This window comes from Megascapheus bottae, chromosome 21 (assembly GCF_031878675.1).
Source record: "Megascapheus bottae isolate mThoBot1 chromosome 21, mThoBot2.hap1, whole genome shotgun sequence".
Classification (NCBI taxonomy): domain Eukaryota; kingdom Metazoa; phylum Chordata; class Mammalia; order Rodentia; family Geomyidae; genus Megascapheus; species Megascapheus bottae.
The window spans coordinates 6,909,291-6,923,904 of record NC_143529.1 but is presented as its reverse complement, the minus strand read 5'-3'; the positions used below and the strand labels follow the sequence as shown (position 1 = coordinate 6,923,904).

Below are 14,614 nucleotides of genomic sequence, written 5' to 3'. Positions count from 1 at the left end.
TTTCGAGTTAATTGCAGTTTTGGGGTATTCTTTTCATAGATCTGTCTTCTTCTTTCAGAACCAAGCTTCTACTTCCTTTCTAGATTTTCATGAGAAACAAGTGAATGCGTTCTCCCAGAGGATTCATTTACAGCACTGACACTTGCTTTATAAATGCTTGCTTGAACCTCCTCCTTCCCTGAGGGACTGTGTCTCCCTCCCTTTGTGGCTGGCTCTTTGCCCAGCACCCTTCAGGTAGTAAACTGCCCTGAGCATGGTTTGAGTGAATTTTTGATGCTTCATTTTTCAGTATTCTTCCAAGGGATGTTTTCTAGTGTGGTGTGGGGTCAACAGGAACGATGGGAGTTTGGGCGGCAGAAGGGTAACGAACAATGGTGTTCACTGGCTCCAGTCTTGCATGCCTTATTCTCATTATCCCACTCACTCCTGTTGACATTGAAATTTGCAATCCCTGCATTCCACTGGATAAACCTGCACGAGGTGTGAAGGTCCAGGACCTAGGGATGCATCTGGCGCGGTGGGAGGGTGCAAAAATCTGAGGATCTATTTTGGCAATCAGGACATTCACAACTCCCAGCAAACTCCCAGGGTCCTCGGGGGTTCAAGACACTCTCTGCCACCCATCACACCACCCTGGTACCAGTGCCGCGCGGGACAGCGCCACCTGCTGGTAAGCGCGGCCAGTTCGGCCCAGGCCCCGCCCAGGCCCCGCCCAGGTCCCCAGCCAGAGAGGACCGGAAGTGGAGTCTGCGCCCGGACAGTTGCCTAGCAACCAATGCTGCAGGGACGCTAGACTGTCCCGGAGCCGAGGGAGCCGACAGCCAGCAGGCAGCTAGCCGGCCGAGCCGAGACTGCAGACACGCACGAAAACCGGAGCGCACATTGGTCGTCTCTGAGGTCCGAGAGGACCGGGTAGGAAGAGGATCAACAGCCGCCTGTGGCGGCCAGTGAGTCCTCGCAGCCATGAACAATGGGAAGGTGAGAGGCGGCTCCTCGCCAGGCTTGAAGCGCTCCCCCCCCATGCAGACCCCACTTTTTCCAAAGCGTCTGAAGGCCCCCTCCCTTCAGACTGCTCGGTACCCCAGCTGCGATCCCAGGGCGCATTGCTATCGTCACCCCCTTTACCAACCCGAGTACTGAGCGCCTTTACCTGTGGCTTCGTCAACCGCTCTCCTCCGCCGTCACCATAGCAACCGAGCCTAACTGTGCGGCCCATAGCGCCCCCAGCGAGCAGAGGTGGGAGTGCAGGCTGGGAGGAAGCTGGGCCCAGCCAGGCAGCAGGGCCTGAGGTCCTGCTGGCTTATGGGACTTGGGACAAATCCCCTGGCCTCTCTAAGCCTCGTAAGCCTCTTAGGCGGAAGAGGAAAATCAGAAAGCTTATTTTCTAAGCTTCTCAAGTTCCAATAAGATAACCACAGCTATCATACATTATACACAAAAGGATTTGGTATGCAGTAAATGGCACTTCTTAAGAATATATCCCTATAGTGTGTAATAAAGGGTACATTTTACCATAGTTACTTGTATTAAAAAAAAAAAAACAACAAAACATTTTCCTTACAACTATTGGTCAAATAAAAGCAGCAGCATAATCTTTTGGAGGCCAGCACAGAATGGAAAGAAGAAATATGAGCCTTTTTCCTTTCTGACTCTCTAGGAAAGGATTTGAGGTCTCTACACACTGGTGAATGCGGAGAGGTCCCACTGAGCAAAGTTGTTTTTATGCCTGCAACTTTTCCTTAGCTGCTCTGTTTTGATACTAGACTCCAATTTTATCTTTTCTGTCGTTTCCTATGTGTGTGTGTGTGTGTGTGTGTGTGTGTGTGTGTGTGTGTGTTTCTTTTGGTAGTGTGGAGTTTACAATGTTAAAAAGTGATAGAGTTCCTTTGTGTGAACTAGAGAAACAATCTAAGGGAATAAAGATTTATTTTGGCTTCCAGTTTTAGAGTTTTTCAGTCCAGGGCTACGTGATTTGTGTTTCTAGGCCTATGATGAAGATATGGCAGAGAGGAGGTGTTCACCTCATGCAGCCAGAAAGGAAGGAGAGAGAGGAGAAAAGGTAGCAGGGAGGCCAGGAGGGAAGCAGCTTGGGGAAAGATATCCCTTTAAAGTTGTGCCCTCACACCATTAGCCACTTCCAGTTCCAATGCCCCTCAATAGCACTATCTGAGAACCAAGATTCCAGGAGTTTTAGGGGGACATTTTCCATGCAAATTATAGCAATTACCTATTGGATTGTAGACTGCTACAGGAAAATGTCAAGATTTTCATCCACTGGTCAATCACATTAACACCTGAGAGTTCAGGAAAATTTAATCCCAGAATTTATTGAATTGCATAATAAACTGAATACTAAGAAAGAGACCCTTGGAAACATATACCAAAGTATTATTAGTAACTAGTAGTAAAAGAAATAAATACGAAAGTGTTGATACAAATAACTTAATAAAAACAAACCCTGAACAATTGGTTACTAGGTGTCACCAGTAAGTTTTTCTAAAGTTGTAACTGGAATATTAATTTAAAACATAAACTTAAAATATAAACATCCACTATCAATATCTATTGAACAGTCTCTTTGCTAGATAACCCCAAACTGGTCCTTGGCCTGATCTTGAGCTTTATCCTAGGTTGTCAAAACTTGAACTATATACCTTTTCTGCACTTTTCCCATGATAGTCATGAATAGCTATTGTTTCATAGCTTTCTTCCTTACTCTTCTATGACTAAGAAGCATTCACTGAAAACAACTGGCAGTTTAAGTTTTGAGCTTTGCTTCCTTTCTATGAAAGTTATGTGTTATTGAAGAGCCATCCGGATCTTAAACAATGGGCATTAGTCTATTTGAGATTCTACTTTCTACACACTATTTTAAGCAGCAGAGGGCCCTCTCACTGTTTTGGTTGGTTTATAATTTCAAAACTTATCTTGATATTTTGTTTTATGCTAATTTATAGTTTTCCTTTTGGAAAGATGGAAATTTTTATATATTAATCTAAATCCAATAGAACGGATTAAACTTTTGGAAATGCCATTTTAGTGTGACATTTACTTATGTATTCATTCAGTTTGAGAAAGTGAGCAGGTGGTAAAATCATATTTACTGAGGAGGTTTTAACATATTCGTCTCATTAGTGGAAGGTTGAGAGTGACATGGCATTTTGCAGAAATAGCAGTCTAGCTTTTTTTCTCTTAGGTGTTTAAAAGAAATAGAAGTCTTTTGTAGTTTCTCATTTCATTCTCAAAGTTAAAACTTGTGACATTTCAGTTTCACTTGAAGAACTTTCAGAGGCTTAAAGATATACATACTTGAAAAACCCTACAAAATTCCTTGCAAATTAACTATTGATTGTGGGCAGAAAAGAGGGAAAAAACCTAACTTTTACATTTCTATAATGCACTTTTTCTGTTTAATTACTCAAAAACCCCCACAAAAGTCCTTGCAAATTAACTATTGATTGTGAGCGGAAAAAAGAAAGAGGAAAAAACCTAACTTTTACATTTCTAGAATGCACATGTCCTGTTTATCTTTTTAATGCCTTTGCCTGTAAACAGGTTAAAAAGACTGAAAAAAGTGGGCTATAGACTGACACCACAGTGGCAACTTTGACAACTGTAGCTCAAACACATGGCACTTAGGTTTCAGCTGACCTAATTAAAAGTTTGTTTTAGAGATAGCATCTCAATATGTGTCACAGGTGGGATTTGAACTTGAGATTCTCCAGACTCATCTCCCAAGTGCTGAGATTACAGGCATGTGCTCTCATACCAGAAACTTTATTAATTTTTGAGAGATTATCGGTTCAACTATACACATTAAATCACAATGGTTTACACTTCAGTTGTATTGTTTATAGTGACTCTTCTAATTGGCCAGTAGATGAAAATCCACAATGTAACCTCAATGCAAAGTCAGACTGAATTCTATAGGATCAGATGCTTTAGTTTTCATTGTGGAATGTAAAATTATATTAGGATCCCTATGGAAAATAGATAGCATGCTCAAAAATTAATTCGAGAGACTGTCTAAAGGGATCACTGAAAGGGTAATGGACTTGGAGCAGTGAGCAGTCTACTGGGAAGACCTGAATTACAGAAGAATTGAGCCACTGCCAGAGCCATAGAGAATAGGAGATCAGGATATAAATAGCTGGACTCTCTTTTGCTCTACCTTTATGGTCTACTGACATGCTCCTCATTGTCATCAGAAGCTAACTTATAGAGAACCCAGACAATGTCCATACATAGAATCCAGTCTTCCTTCCACAGAGCAGATAAAGGTAGACACTAGTTCAGGGACAAATAGAGTATAGCCATCACATAGTGGTACAAGTGCATGTAGACTTTATGGAAATTATTCTGAGTAGATATAATTCCATGTTTGTAGGTAGTTGTGTTAAAAATTTTGAAGTCAGTGGTTATGTTCTTATGATGTCTTTTTTACTCAAAATTTAATCTTTAACAAAGTAACTCTATCACCGTTATGAAGAATTATAAAAATTTCTTGAAGTATACACTCCAGTATCAATAAATAAGAAATAAAAATATATTGTTAAGATGTGGTATTTATACACAATGGAATTCTATGCTGCTGTCAGAAAGAACGATATCGCCCCATTTGTAAGGAAATGGAAAGACTTAGGAAAAAACATATTAAGTAAGCCAGACTCAAAGGAACATAGGCTCAATGGTTTCCTTCATATGTCATAATCAGTAGAAACCTTGGGCTCTCCTAGTAGAGATTTGCAATAGAGAAAAACCTAGATACATAAGGACATACAGTATGATGCTATATGAAAGGACCTCTAGGATATAGAAACAAAAGCCATATAATGAGTGATTGTTGTCCTTAATGTACTATGTTATCTCTCATCTCTTTTGCTGTCCCTTGGTTATCTCATATTGTTACAGTATTTCACTTTGTTATCTGATATATTGGATATATGCGTATTTGGTTATTTGAAATTGGATAGAGAAGGGGGAACACAAGATGAGGGGAGGGGTGGGGGGGACTGAAATGGGGACCAAGACATGAGAAAGGGTATCAATGTTTGTGAAGTAATGCACCTTCTATCTGGCAAATATAATGTAACCCTTCTATTAATTACAATAAAAATATATGAAAAAAATAAATATATTGTTATCAGGTAATGGAAGACTTACTGTCATGATGATGCTAGAAATTTAGTATGTTTCTATGGAAAGTCCCGAAGGTTTCATTGATGCTAAAATTTCACAATTATGAAATTATTTATTATTTAAATCATATTTAACTATAGCAAGGTGGAGAGCTGCACTGTGGGAGCAATTGGAGAAACACTAGAACCTTGAAGATAGCCTCTGTCTTTTTTGCCCTGTCTCCTTACGCAGCTTTTATAAAGAAGTAGAAATCTGTCTCCTGTCAAATATCCCCAAAGAAGTCATTTAAAGATGCTTAGCACGTGCATGCTTTTTCCAAAGAAAACAAAAATCACGGACTCCACAGGTGGGCCTGCTGATATCCTCAGGGCATCTAAAAGTATGATTCAAAGCTTGGCCTTTCAGGTCTCTTTTGTTTCTGTTGTTCTTTGTGCTGTTCTCTCAGAGGCCACCTGGAAGTCAGCGTGTACAAGTCTGATTAGTAATGCCTTGGGACCAAAGTTGGAAACTACCCTCCAGAAAACAATGCCTTTCTTCTGGTGATCAGAAGAGCGTCCTGAGAGGACGGTCAATCAGACACACCAGTGACCAGCTCTGACCCTGACTCCACGCCTGTTTAATAGTTATGTGTACCTCTCACTCATTTTTCCAGTTCTTCCCATAGTTAAACCCAAAGTTCATGTGTGTACCACAAAGGTAAAACTGGAAGTCTTTCTTGGCTTTCTTCTCCAGCGTGCTTATCCCATAATAAATCTTTCTCTGCACTTCACCAGCACTCATCTTTCTACTGGCATGTTATAGTGAGTGGCCAGATCTGATGTGTAGAGCCCCTGGGTTTAGAACTCGGGGCCTGGATCTCAGGTGCAGGCAGAAATGACATATTTGAGGTGAGAGGCAATATATTGATGATTGGCCAGAAATATGAGTCTTATTACCTGCTTTATAGTTCAAAGCATTGCTATTGCTCTCAACACTGCTTCCTCCTAGCCTGATGACATTTCTACCTGGATTTTTCACCAACTGCAAGGGTGCAGCAGGGCTTTGTCTTAAGGGCAGTCCTGAGAAGTACAGTTGTCACCTATGCAAATATGAAGATGCATTTAGCTTAGGAGGTGGACCATTCCCGGAAGACATTAATTCTCAGTCATAGGGAGGGGATGGTGGTGAGTAAGTTCTGGACACTTGTTAAATTCTGGTATGTTTCCAGAAGACAATGGAACTACTTTTTCACCAAATTGTCTTGGCACTCTTCAATAACCCATGATCATGATATATGAGTTTAGTACTGAATTGCCTGTTCAATTCATTGTATCTGCTTATGGTCATGGTAATATGTGTTCCTTATTAGTACGGTTTTGTAGTAAATTATGAAATATGGGAATGTGAGTTTATTAACTTTGTTCTTCCTCAAGACTGTTAGCAGTTCTGGGTTCTACAGCCATTTTCCTTTTTGAGAGTTGTATGATCACTTTGTTAACGTCTTCCCAGAAAGACCAAGTTTTATGAAGAGTTGGATTAAACCTATTTTCTTGTGGGAAGGGGCTGCATTGCAATGTACTAATGGTATGGTTTCATTGTAAAAATTCATGATTATAAATAAAATTGTTTTCTTGATTTCAGTTTTGATGTTTTTATTACTGTGTCTACAAGTACATTTTTATCTACCAACCTTATGTCCTGAAATCTTGCTAACTGCGTTCATTAGCTATAATAATGTATGTAAGATTTTTCTGTATATAAGATCATATTATCTATATGGATGATATGTTTTACTTTATAGTAAACATTGTAAAATTTGGCTGAATGGGCAATTCTGGCTAAAAGGTTAAACAGGTTTATTTTATCATATTTTTTTCATACAGGATAAGACACCCAGCAAAGAAAAATCCAAGATGCCAATAAGATTCCAGACACAGGTGTCCATGGTAATTTATGACTACATAATTATTCTCAATTGATTTTATAATAGTATTGTTTATTAATTTTGAGATTAATGAATTTCTGCTACAAAGTTCTCTGTTCTATCTGATTTTATTCTAATAAAGGGATTCTACTAAGTACATATCTTAGAAAAATTGAATCTCATTTCTTTTTGTCCATTATGGGCCTTGAATCTGGGCCTTAGTGCTGTCCCTGAACTCTTCTGCTCAAGGCTACCACTCTACCACTCTGAGCCACAGAACTATTTCCAGTTTTCTGGAGGTTAATTGGAGGTAAGAGTCTCTAGGGGACTTTTCTGCCTGGGCTGGCCTCAAACTGAGTTGCTCAGGTCCCAGTCTCCTAAATAAGTAGGATTACAGGCATAAGTCACTGGCATCTGGCTCAACTATCTTAACAAAAATCACTTTATCTATAATTTCCTAACACATCCACAAATTTGAGGGTTTTGAATGAAATGATTACCAAGCCAAGCAATAAGAGCTAGGGGTGGAACTTTGTCTTTCATGACTGTAATCCTGAGACCACCCCTTTCCCCGCTAACACTCGGTCTTGAGCTTGACACTAAGAGGATTTGATGGTCTCTGAGGAGACAGCTGCTGTAGTGTTGAAAAGTCAGTGCCACAAAGCTTTCATAGGCCATGTCATCTGTGTTCATGATTTGACAATTTTTCATTGTCTTGTGGAAGAGATAGTTAATAGGCATTCCAGCTGATAAAGTGCTGGGCAAGTTATAAAACTGGCTGTTTAGTGATTATATTAAGTTTAATTGAGTCAAACTCTTGTGAATCTTTCGAGTTGAATTAAATATGGAGTTTCTATGTAAAAGCTCAGAATAAACTCTGTAATGGAATCTCTATCACATACAGAGATGATTCCTATTAATTTGAAATAAAAAAATTCTTTCAGCTTATATAAAAGGATACAAATTTAAGTGAACAATCTTGAACATTTTCTTTTTTTTTAATTTTAAATGTGGCTATTTTAATTTAGTTTCTGTAATGAACTAGGAGTATTTAAATCCAACAGGAAATACTTTTCAATACATTTAATAGAAAAACATTTGAAGACTAAAAAGTAAATATAAAGTAAATTGTTTCACATTTAGCATATGATCACATGGCAATAGATTTGATAGATACACACACATTGCTGCTCATAAAATTAATGTACAAAATTGTAAGCTTAATCCAATCATTTTAACGATGGTTTACAATAATTACCATGTAATATATCTTACTTCCCCAACTGCAAGGAAAACACTTGTAATGATGAAAACTTCTGTGATGGATTTTTTCTTGTTGTTTGGTAATAGTCTTGAACATTTTCAAGTACATCTTTTACTTATGAGTCTGTTTTGTTAATATTATTATGGATATTATATATAGAACACTATTGTAATTTTTAGTTCTATAATTTTCTACTTCATAGCTTCTAGTTCACAAGACAAAAAAATGAAATGAAACAGACACTTTGCCTAGCTACTTAGGAAAAGGTGAGATCTGAGGATCAGAGTTTGAAGCCAGCCTAGGAAAGAATTAATCACCAAAATCCAGAAGTAGACCTGTGACTCGAAGTGGTAGAGCACTAGCCCTGAGTAAATAAAGCTCAGGGACAGCACCAACTTCAACCCCAAGGACTGGCACAACAGAAATTAAAAGAAAAAATGAACACATTTTGCAATCACAAATATTGCATGATTAATGTGTTACTACTTCCAATATTCTCACCCCAACTAACCCACCCCTTTCTTCACTTTTCATAATGTTGTTAGAATGTGTATTTTTTGCAGTTTAACATCGCGGTGTATGTAAACAGTGCATCCTGCGCTGTGTCATTCCTTCACCATCAGTTACATTCTGAATAAATATTAGTAGTTGAAATGAATAATCCTTTCAGGCCAGAAAGGTTTACAATTGTGTAAAATCCTTTTGTTGGCTGACTTAAAACCTTGCAGTATAACTTTATTGACTATAACTTTATTTGTCTTATTTTTCTTCTGTATTGTGTTGAGCTTTATGTCTTTTAAGTTATATTTAAATAATAATCTGTTCCAATTATTGTTTTTGAACTTGGATAAAAGTTTCTGGCAGTGGTTAAGTCCCACAGCTGGTTTTCTTACTGGCTTGGTTGCTTCTAGAAGTGATGCAGTTGAGAGTGAGAGTGACTGGCATTAATGGCTGTGTCATGAGAACCTGTCTCAAAAGCAAGCAAACACAGACACAGACCCCCCCCTCAGTAAAGTATATCTTGGGATGTAATATGTCTAATATGTCTAAGGTATGCTTTATTTTATAGTGGGCACTATAAAATTGGGCCAGTTGAATCTGTTTTTTTGTACTAAAAGAAAAAAATACCTCCCCCCCGATATTTTTCATGCAGGATAAACAGACCAGCAAAGACAAGTCCAAGACACCAACGGGGATTCTGCCACAGTTGTCCACGGTAATTTACCCATACATCTTGAGCAGATGTTTGCCATTGTGAAAAATGTGGATTGTTTTTCAAACCTGAAAATGCATAGCTGATTTTCTGATTTTGAATTTTGTGTTTCAGTTTCCTTCTTGGCTGGGGAAAACTAATGATTATAGTCACAGCTATCTTAGCAATGACTCTGTATTTACCATTTCCTTGTATGTACAGAATAATTGAGGATTCTCAATAAAAGAACCGCTAAGATACACTAGCAACAGGAATATCAGTGTTGATTCAGGGTTGAGGTTAAGATGGTTCTTATATGGGTTTTCTCATTTGTAATAATTAGTACACATCTAGGACTCTCCTAGCAGAGGATTACAATAGCTCAAAACCTAGATATATAGGTCATATAGGATGAGGCTAAAGGAAAGGAACTCTAGGATATGGAAACAAGAGCTTTATCTTGTGTGATTGTTGTTCTTTATGCACTGTTATTTCTCTTCTCTTTTATTGCCCTTTGGTTAATCTTATATTGTTACTATATCTGATTTTGTTACCTGGTATATTGTATATACATTTATTTGATTATTTGAAATAGGAAAGGGAAGGGGGGAAAACAAGATGATTGGGAGAGGGTGGGAAAGGGAAATGGGGACAAATCCATGAGAAGGGGTATCATTGTGTGAGAAGTAATGCACCTACTATCTGGCAAATGTAACTGTAAACCCTCTATACATTACAATAATTTTTTTGGAAGATGGTTTTCATAGCTCTGTGACCTGCAGGCAGTCACTTAACCTCTCTGAGCCTCAGTGTGTAGGCTTGTAAATGAGAGGACTTGGTATCCTCTGAGGAGATGGTTCTTCCAGGGCTCAGAGGCTGTATTGTACAACATTCCCACACCTTGACATCCTTCCACGTAATTTGAGAAAAATTATTGGCCTGTGGAAGAGGCAGTCTAGGTATTTTCAGTTCTCACCCAGCTAGGTTTCACTGTAATAAAATTTACTGTATCTTAACAATGTTGAACTTTAAATGCCATTGAGTTTTTGAAGCTCCTGGGAGATTGATTTTTGGTGACGCTTCAAAGCAAACAATGCTGCTTTAAAATTGTGATAAAATAGAAGTAAAGTTTATGATTTTAGCCATTTTAAGTAGATAGTTCTGTGGCACTCAGTAATTCACATTTTCATGTATCCATCATGGCCATCCATTTCTAGATTGTTTTCTTGTTTCCCATATTGAACTTCTGAGGATAAATCCTGATTATAGGCTCTCCCTGGTCTCTGGAAGGCAGTTGCCCTCTTTGTCTCTATATATTTGACTATGTATGTATGGCTATGTTTCTACATAGGTTCTCTCTCTCTCTCTCTCTCTCTCTCTCTCTCTCTCTCTCTCTCTCTCGAGAGAGAGAGAGAGAGAGAGAGAGAGAGAGAGAGAGAGAGAGAGAGAGAGAGAGAGAATAACACCATGCATTTTGTCCTCTCATGTGTGGCTTAATTCACATCTCATAATCCTCAAGTTTCAGGAGAAGCAATGTAAAGGTATTTTAAAATCTCAAAACAACTATACCATTGGACTTGAATTGCCTTGAAACAAATCATTTTCACTGAAAAATATTGAATTAACATTCTTAAATAAATGGAAGCAATAGAAAGCTTAGGAGAACTTGCCAATATTGGAAGATCAGAAGACAGGAATGAACATCCACATTAGACTAGCAGCAGGACTGGTAATGTTTCCACAAAGTACTCACCAGGCCTGTTCACAGGCTCGACTGCTCACACTTTCTTCTCCAGTGGTCCAGTCTGCTTGAGAAAATGTCTGTGCTTTTCATGAAATTACTTGTGTGTTAAAGGAAAAACATTTTCTATGCTGTTTATTAATATTCTCAAAATTTCATGCTTCAGGTGAGTTCAAGGCCCCAGTGGCAGCAGACCCCACCTTCATTCCATCTGAATATAAAGCAGGATGAAGAGATTCCAGAACCTTTTACTCTTAAAAATGAGCAGTCCTATGGTAAGAACATTATTATTCTGCATCATGTTTTCTAGAGAAATTTTCTGGAGAAGAAATCAAATCATTTAGTCAACAGAGCCTTAAAACCATACAACCTAATTGATATTTGTGTCATGTAGAAAATTTCTTCCAAATGTTTTCCCCCATGCAATAACTGATTCCAGTTCCTAGGTATTTCAGGCCATTGTAAGTGCTACGAGCTGATATTTTAGGAACTGTATGTTTATTATAAAATTTTGATGTACAATCAGAATTTGCCTCTAGCTGAGTACTGCTGGCTTACACCTGTAATTCTAGCTGCTAGAGAGGCTGAGCTCTGTGGAGTGCAGTCTGTAGCCAGCCTGGTAGAGAAAGTCTTAGAGACTCTTATCTCCAATTAACTATCAAAAAGCTGGAAGTGGAGCTGTGGCTTGAGTGGTAGAGTACTAACCTTGAGTTGAAGTCCCATTAACTGGCACCAATAAATAAATAAGTACATACATATGCACATACATAAATGCTGAATTTTTTTCTAAAAAGAATTTGGTAATTGTAAATAATGCTAGCAAATTAGTCATTAAAATTATTTTTACTCTAAAATGTAGATTGTTAAGATTGACTACATTGAATTTTGACATTTTTTCCATGGTTAATTTTTTTCTCAAATGTGTATACTAATTTTTTTATCAGCTTTGATCTTGCTCATTTGAAGACTCTAGTAAAAATATAATGAATAATGGCTTTTTACCTTAGTCAAAACATACAATAAATCAACTGAATATTCTTAAAATAGTTGGAGGTTTTTATTATAATAGTATAGAGCAGAAGTAGTTTAACAATCTGATAAAGTCATACTTGCAAGTTCCTGGAGGAGTTCATGTACTTTTTTCTTGAATGGTATTTTGTCATTTTATCCTAAGTTCTCACATATTTTAACTTACTTTTTAATGAATGATTTGTGCGTATGTTTCTTTTCTTTTCTAAAATTCAAGCTGAATATATTGAACACCTTGGGAAAAAAGGCAAATTACTAGACCAACTTGATGATAGTCAAGCTGGGCCATCAACTTCTAAAGCAAAGATCAAATCGCCACATAAACAACGGGAAAACTTTAGAAGTACTCTTGTTAATGTTATCATGTAAGTTCTGCAAGCTGTCTTACATGTTACTGTAGCTAGTAGACTCCCTGGGAGCTTAAACCCCATAAAAGACAAATTCTATGCTTTCTCTAAGGGTGCCTCAAAGCCTGGTGACAATGAGGTTAGTGTATAAAGAATGAAGGAATTCGGGGCTGGGTGTTTGCCCTAGTGGTAGAGTGCTGGCCTACCATGCAGGAAGACCTGGCTGGGTTTCATTCCTCCCTACCACATACATAGAAAAAGCCAGAAGTGGTGCTGTGGCTCAAGTGGTAGGGCTCTGGCCTTGGGAGAGCCCAAGGACAGTGCTCAGGTCCTGAGTTCAAGCCCCATGACTGGCAAGAAAAATAAAAAAAAAATGAATGAAGGAGTTTGAGTTCAACCTTATTAAGAAGAAGTCCCACTTTCGAATATGATTTGCAAAAATACCAATGTTTATGCTTGATGTTGGCTGAGTGAGCAGAATTTCTGAGAGTTGTGGTCATAGGCAGTAAAAGATTTGGCTTCCCCACCCCCCTCCAAATCCCTGCTCTCCCTTCACCTCCTACCCATTTTGTGTGTTTAGGTGGTCTGGTCTCCTTGTGTAGAAAAGGAATCAGGTGGAATGGTCCCCATGGGAGCAGGCCTGGGCTTGTCTGGTGTGTTTTAGACCTTTTATGGGGCACTATAGACTGAAACTCTAGCTCCTCTTTGATCCGGTTCTCCACAGCTCTGTGCAAGTTGTTTATGGCCCTTCATTCAGACTACTTCTGGGACACTTAGAGGACCGTGAAGGTGACTCAGTCATAGCACCCTGATTTCCTGTCTGGCCCGACAGGCTTGGACTATTTATAGGAATGATGTACAGCCGGCCTGAGGGTGTGCCCGTAGTTCAGAGTGGTTTTAATGAAGACATGGTCTGGCTATTTATCGCTCAGTCTGTCTTGCACTTTGCTGGTAGAGAAAACCTCAAACTTCTGCTTCTCCTGCTTCAGCTGCTGGAGTAGCTGCTACTAGATGCTTCTGCTACCACCCCTGAAGAAACTGACGTTTCTACTTGGACATGGATCCTATGCCTAAGATATAAACTGATGAGCTCGTTTCTTTTTTCTTTTTTTTTTTTTTTTTTGGTTGGTCTTGGGACTTGGACTCTGGGCCTGGGCACTGTCCCTGAGTTCTTCAGCTCAAGGCTACTGCCCTACCCCTTAAGCCACAGCCTCACTTTCAGTTTTCTAGTGATTAATTGAAGACAAGACGCTCACGTTCTTTAGTGCCTAGGCTAGCTTTGAACCATGATCCTCAGATCTCAGCCTCCTGAGTAGCTAGGATTATAGGAGTGAGCCACCCTGCCCCGCTTGCTGAGCTCATTTCTTTTCTATTCTTTTCTTCTTTCCCTCTCTTCCTCCCTGCTCTCTTTCTCTTTCCTACAGTAGTACATATAATTCATAGAGAATTTTGCTAATAATGAGCACCATACAGTACCAGATGAAAGGTGGCTCTTTGGAGCAGAGGTGGATGACTTGAAGCCTCCTTCCATGTTGACTGGTCCATCTCCCAGAATAGCGAGGGTTAAATACCATGGACACAAGAGCACAGAGTGACTGAGATGAGCCTTCTTGACATCTTGGGCCTCCTATTCCTGCTTGTCCTTCAGTTGAAGGTGAGCTCATCTCAGGGCACAACATCCAGGGGTCCTGAGCAGCTATGACCTCATGATCGAGCATTTCCTTTTCTTCTTGTTAATAAAAGCTGTGTTTTGATTTATTATCTAGCATTGACAGACTCACACAAATAGCAAAGTTTTTATATTATTTTTGCTGCTATGTTTTTGGAAGCAGAAGTATTTTTTTTTGTTTACCACAGTAAGTAGTTTTTTTAGTTGTATCTTTTGTACAACTTTTTGTAAAAAAAGAATATGGACAAACATTGAAATTCAGCTTTTGAGCTTCTATACATTAATGTTTGCTTAATCTGATTTAACTCTCTTTAGTGGTAGTTTGTATAT

At 38.8% G+C, this 14,614-nt stretch overlaps 1 protein-coding gene across 1 annotated transcript in view; it reads left to right on the top strand.

The window, feature by feature from the left end:
- The first annotated feature begins 794 nt into the window (after positions 1-794).
- The window catches only part of Dnah7 (dynein axonemal heavy chain 7), a 193,010-nt gene continuing 179,190 nt past the window's right edge, over positions 795-14,614 (top strand). The window contains exons 1-5 of the mRNA XM_090354519.1: positions 795-978; positions 7,002-7,064; positions 9,460-9,522; positions 11,406-11,514; positions 12,486-12,633. Of these exons, the coding sequence (XP_090210645.1) occupies positions 964-978; positions 7,002-7,064; positions 9,460-9,522; positions 11,406-11,514; positions 12,486-12,633 (398 nt within the window). The 5' untranslated portion in view covers positions 795-963. The remainder of the gene's footprint in view (positions 979-7,001; positions 7,065-9,459; positions 9,523-11,405; positions 11,515-12,485; positions 12,634-14,614) is intronic.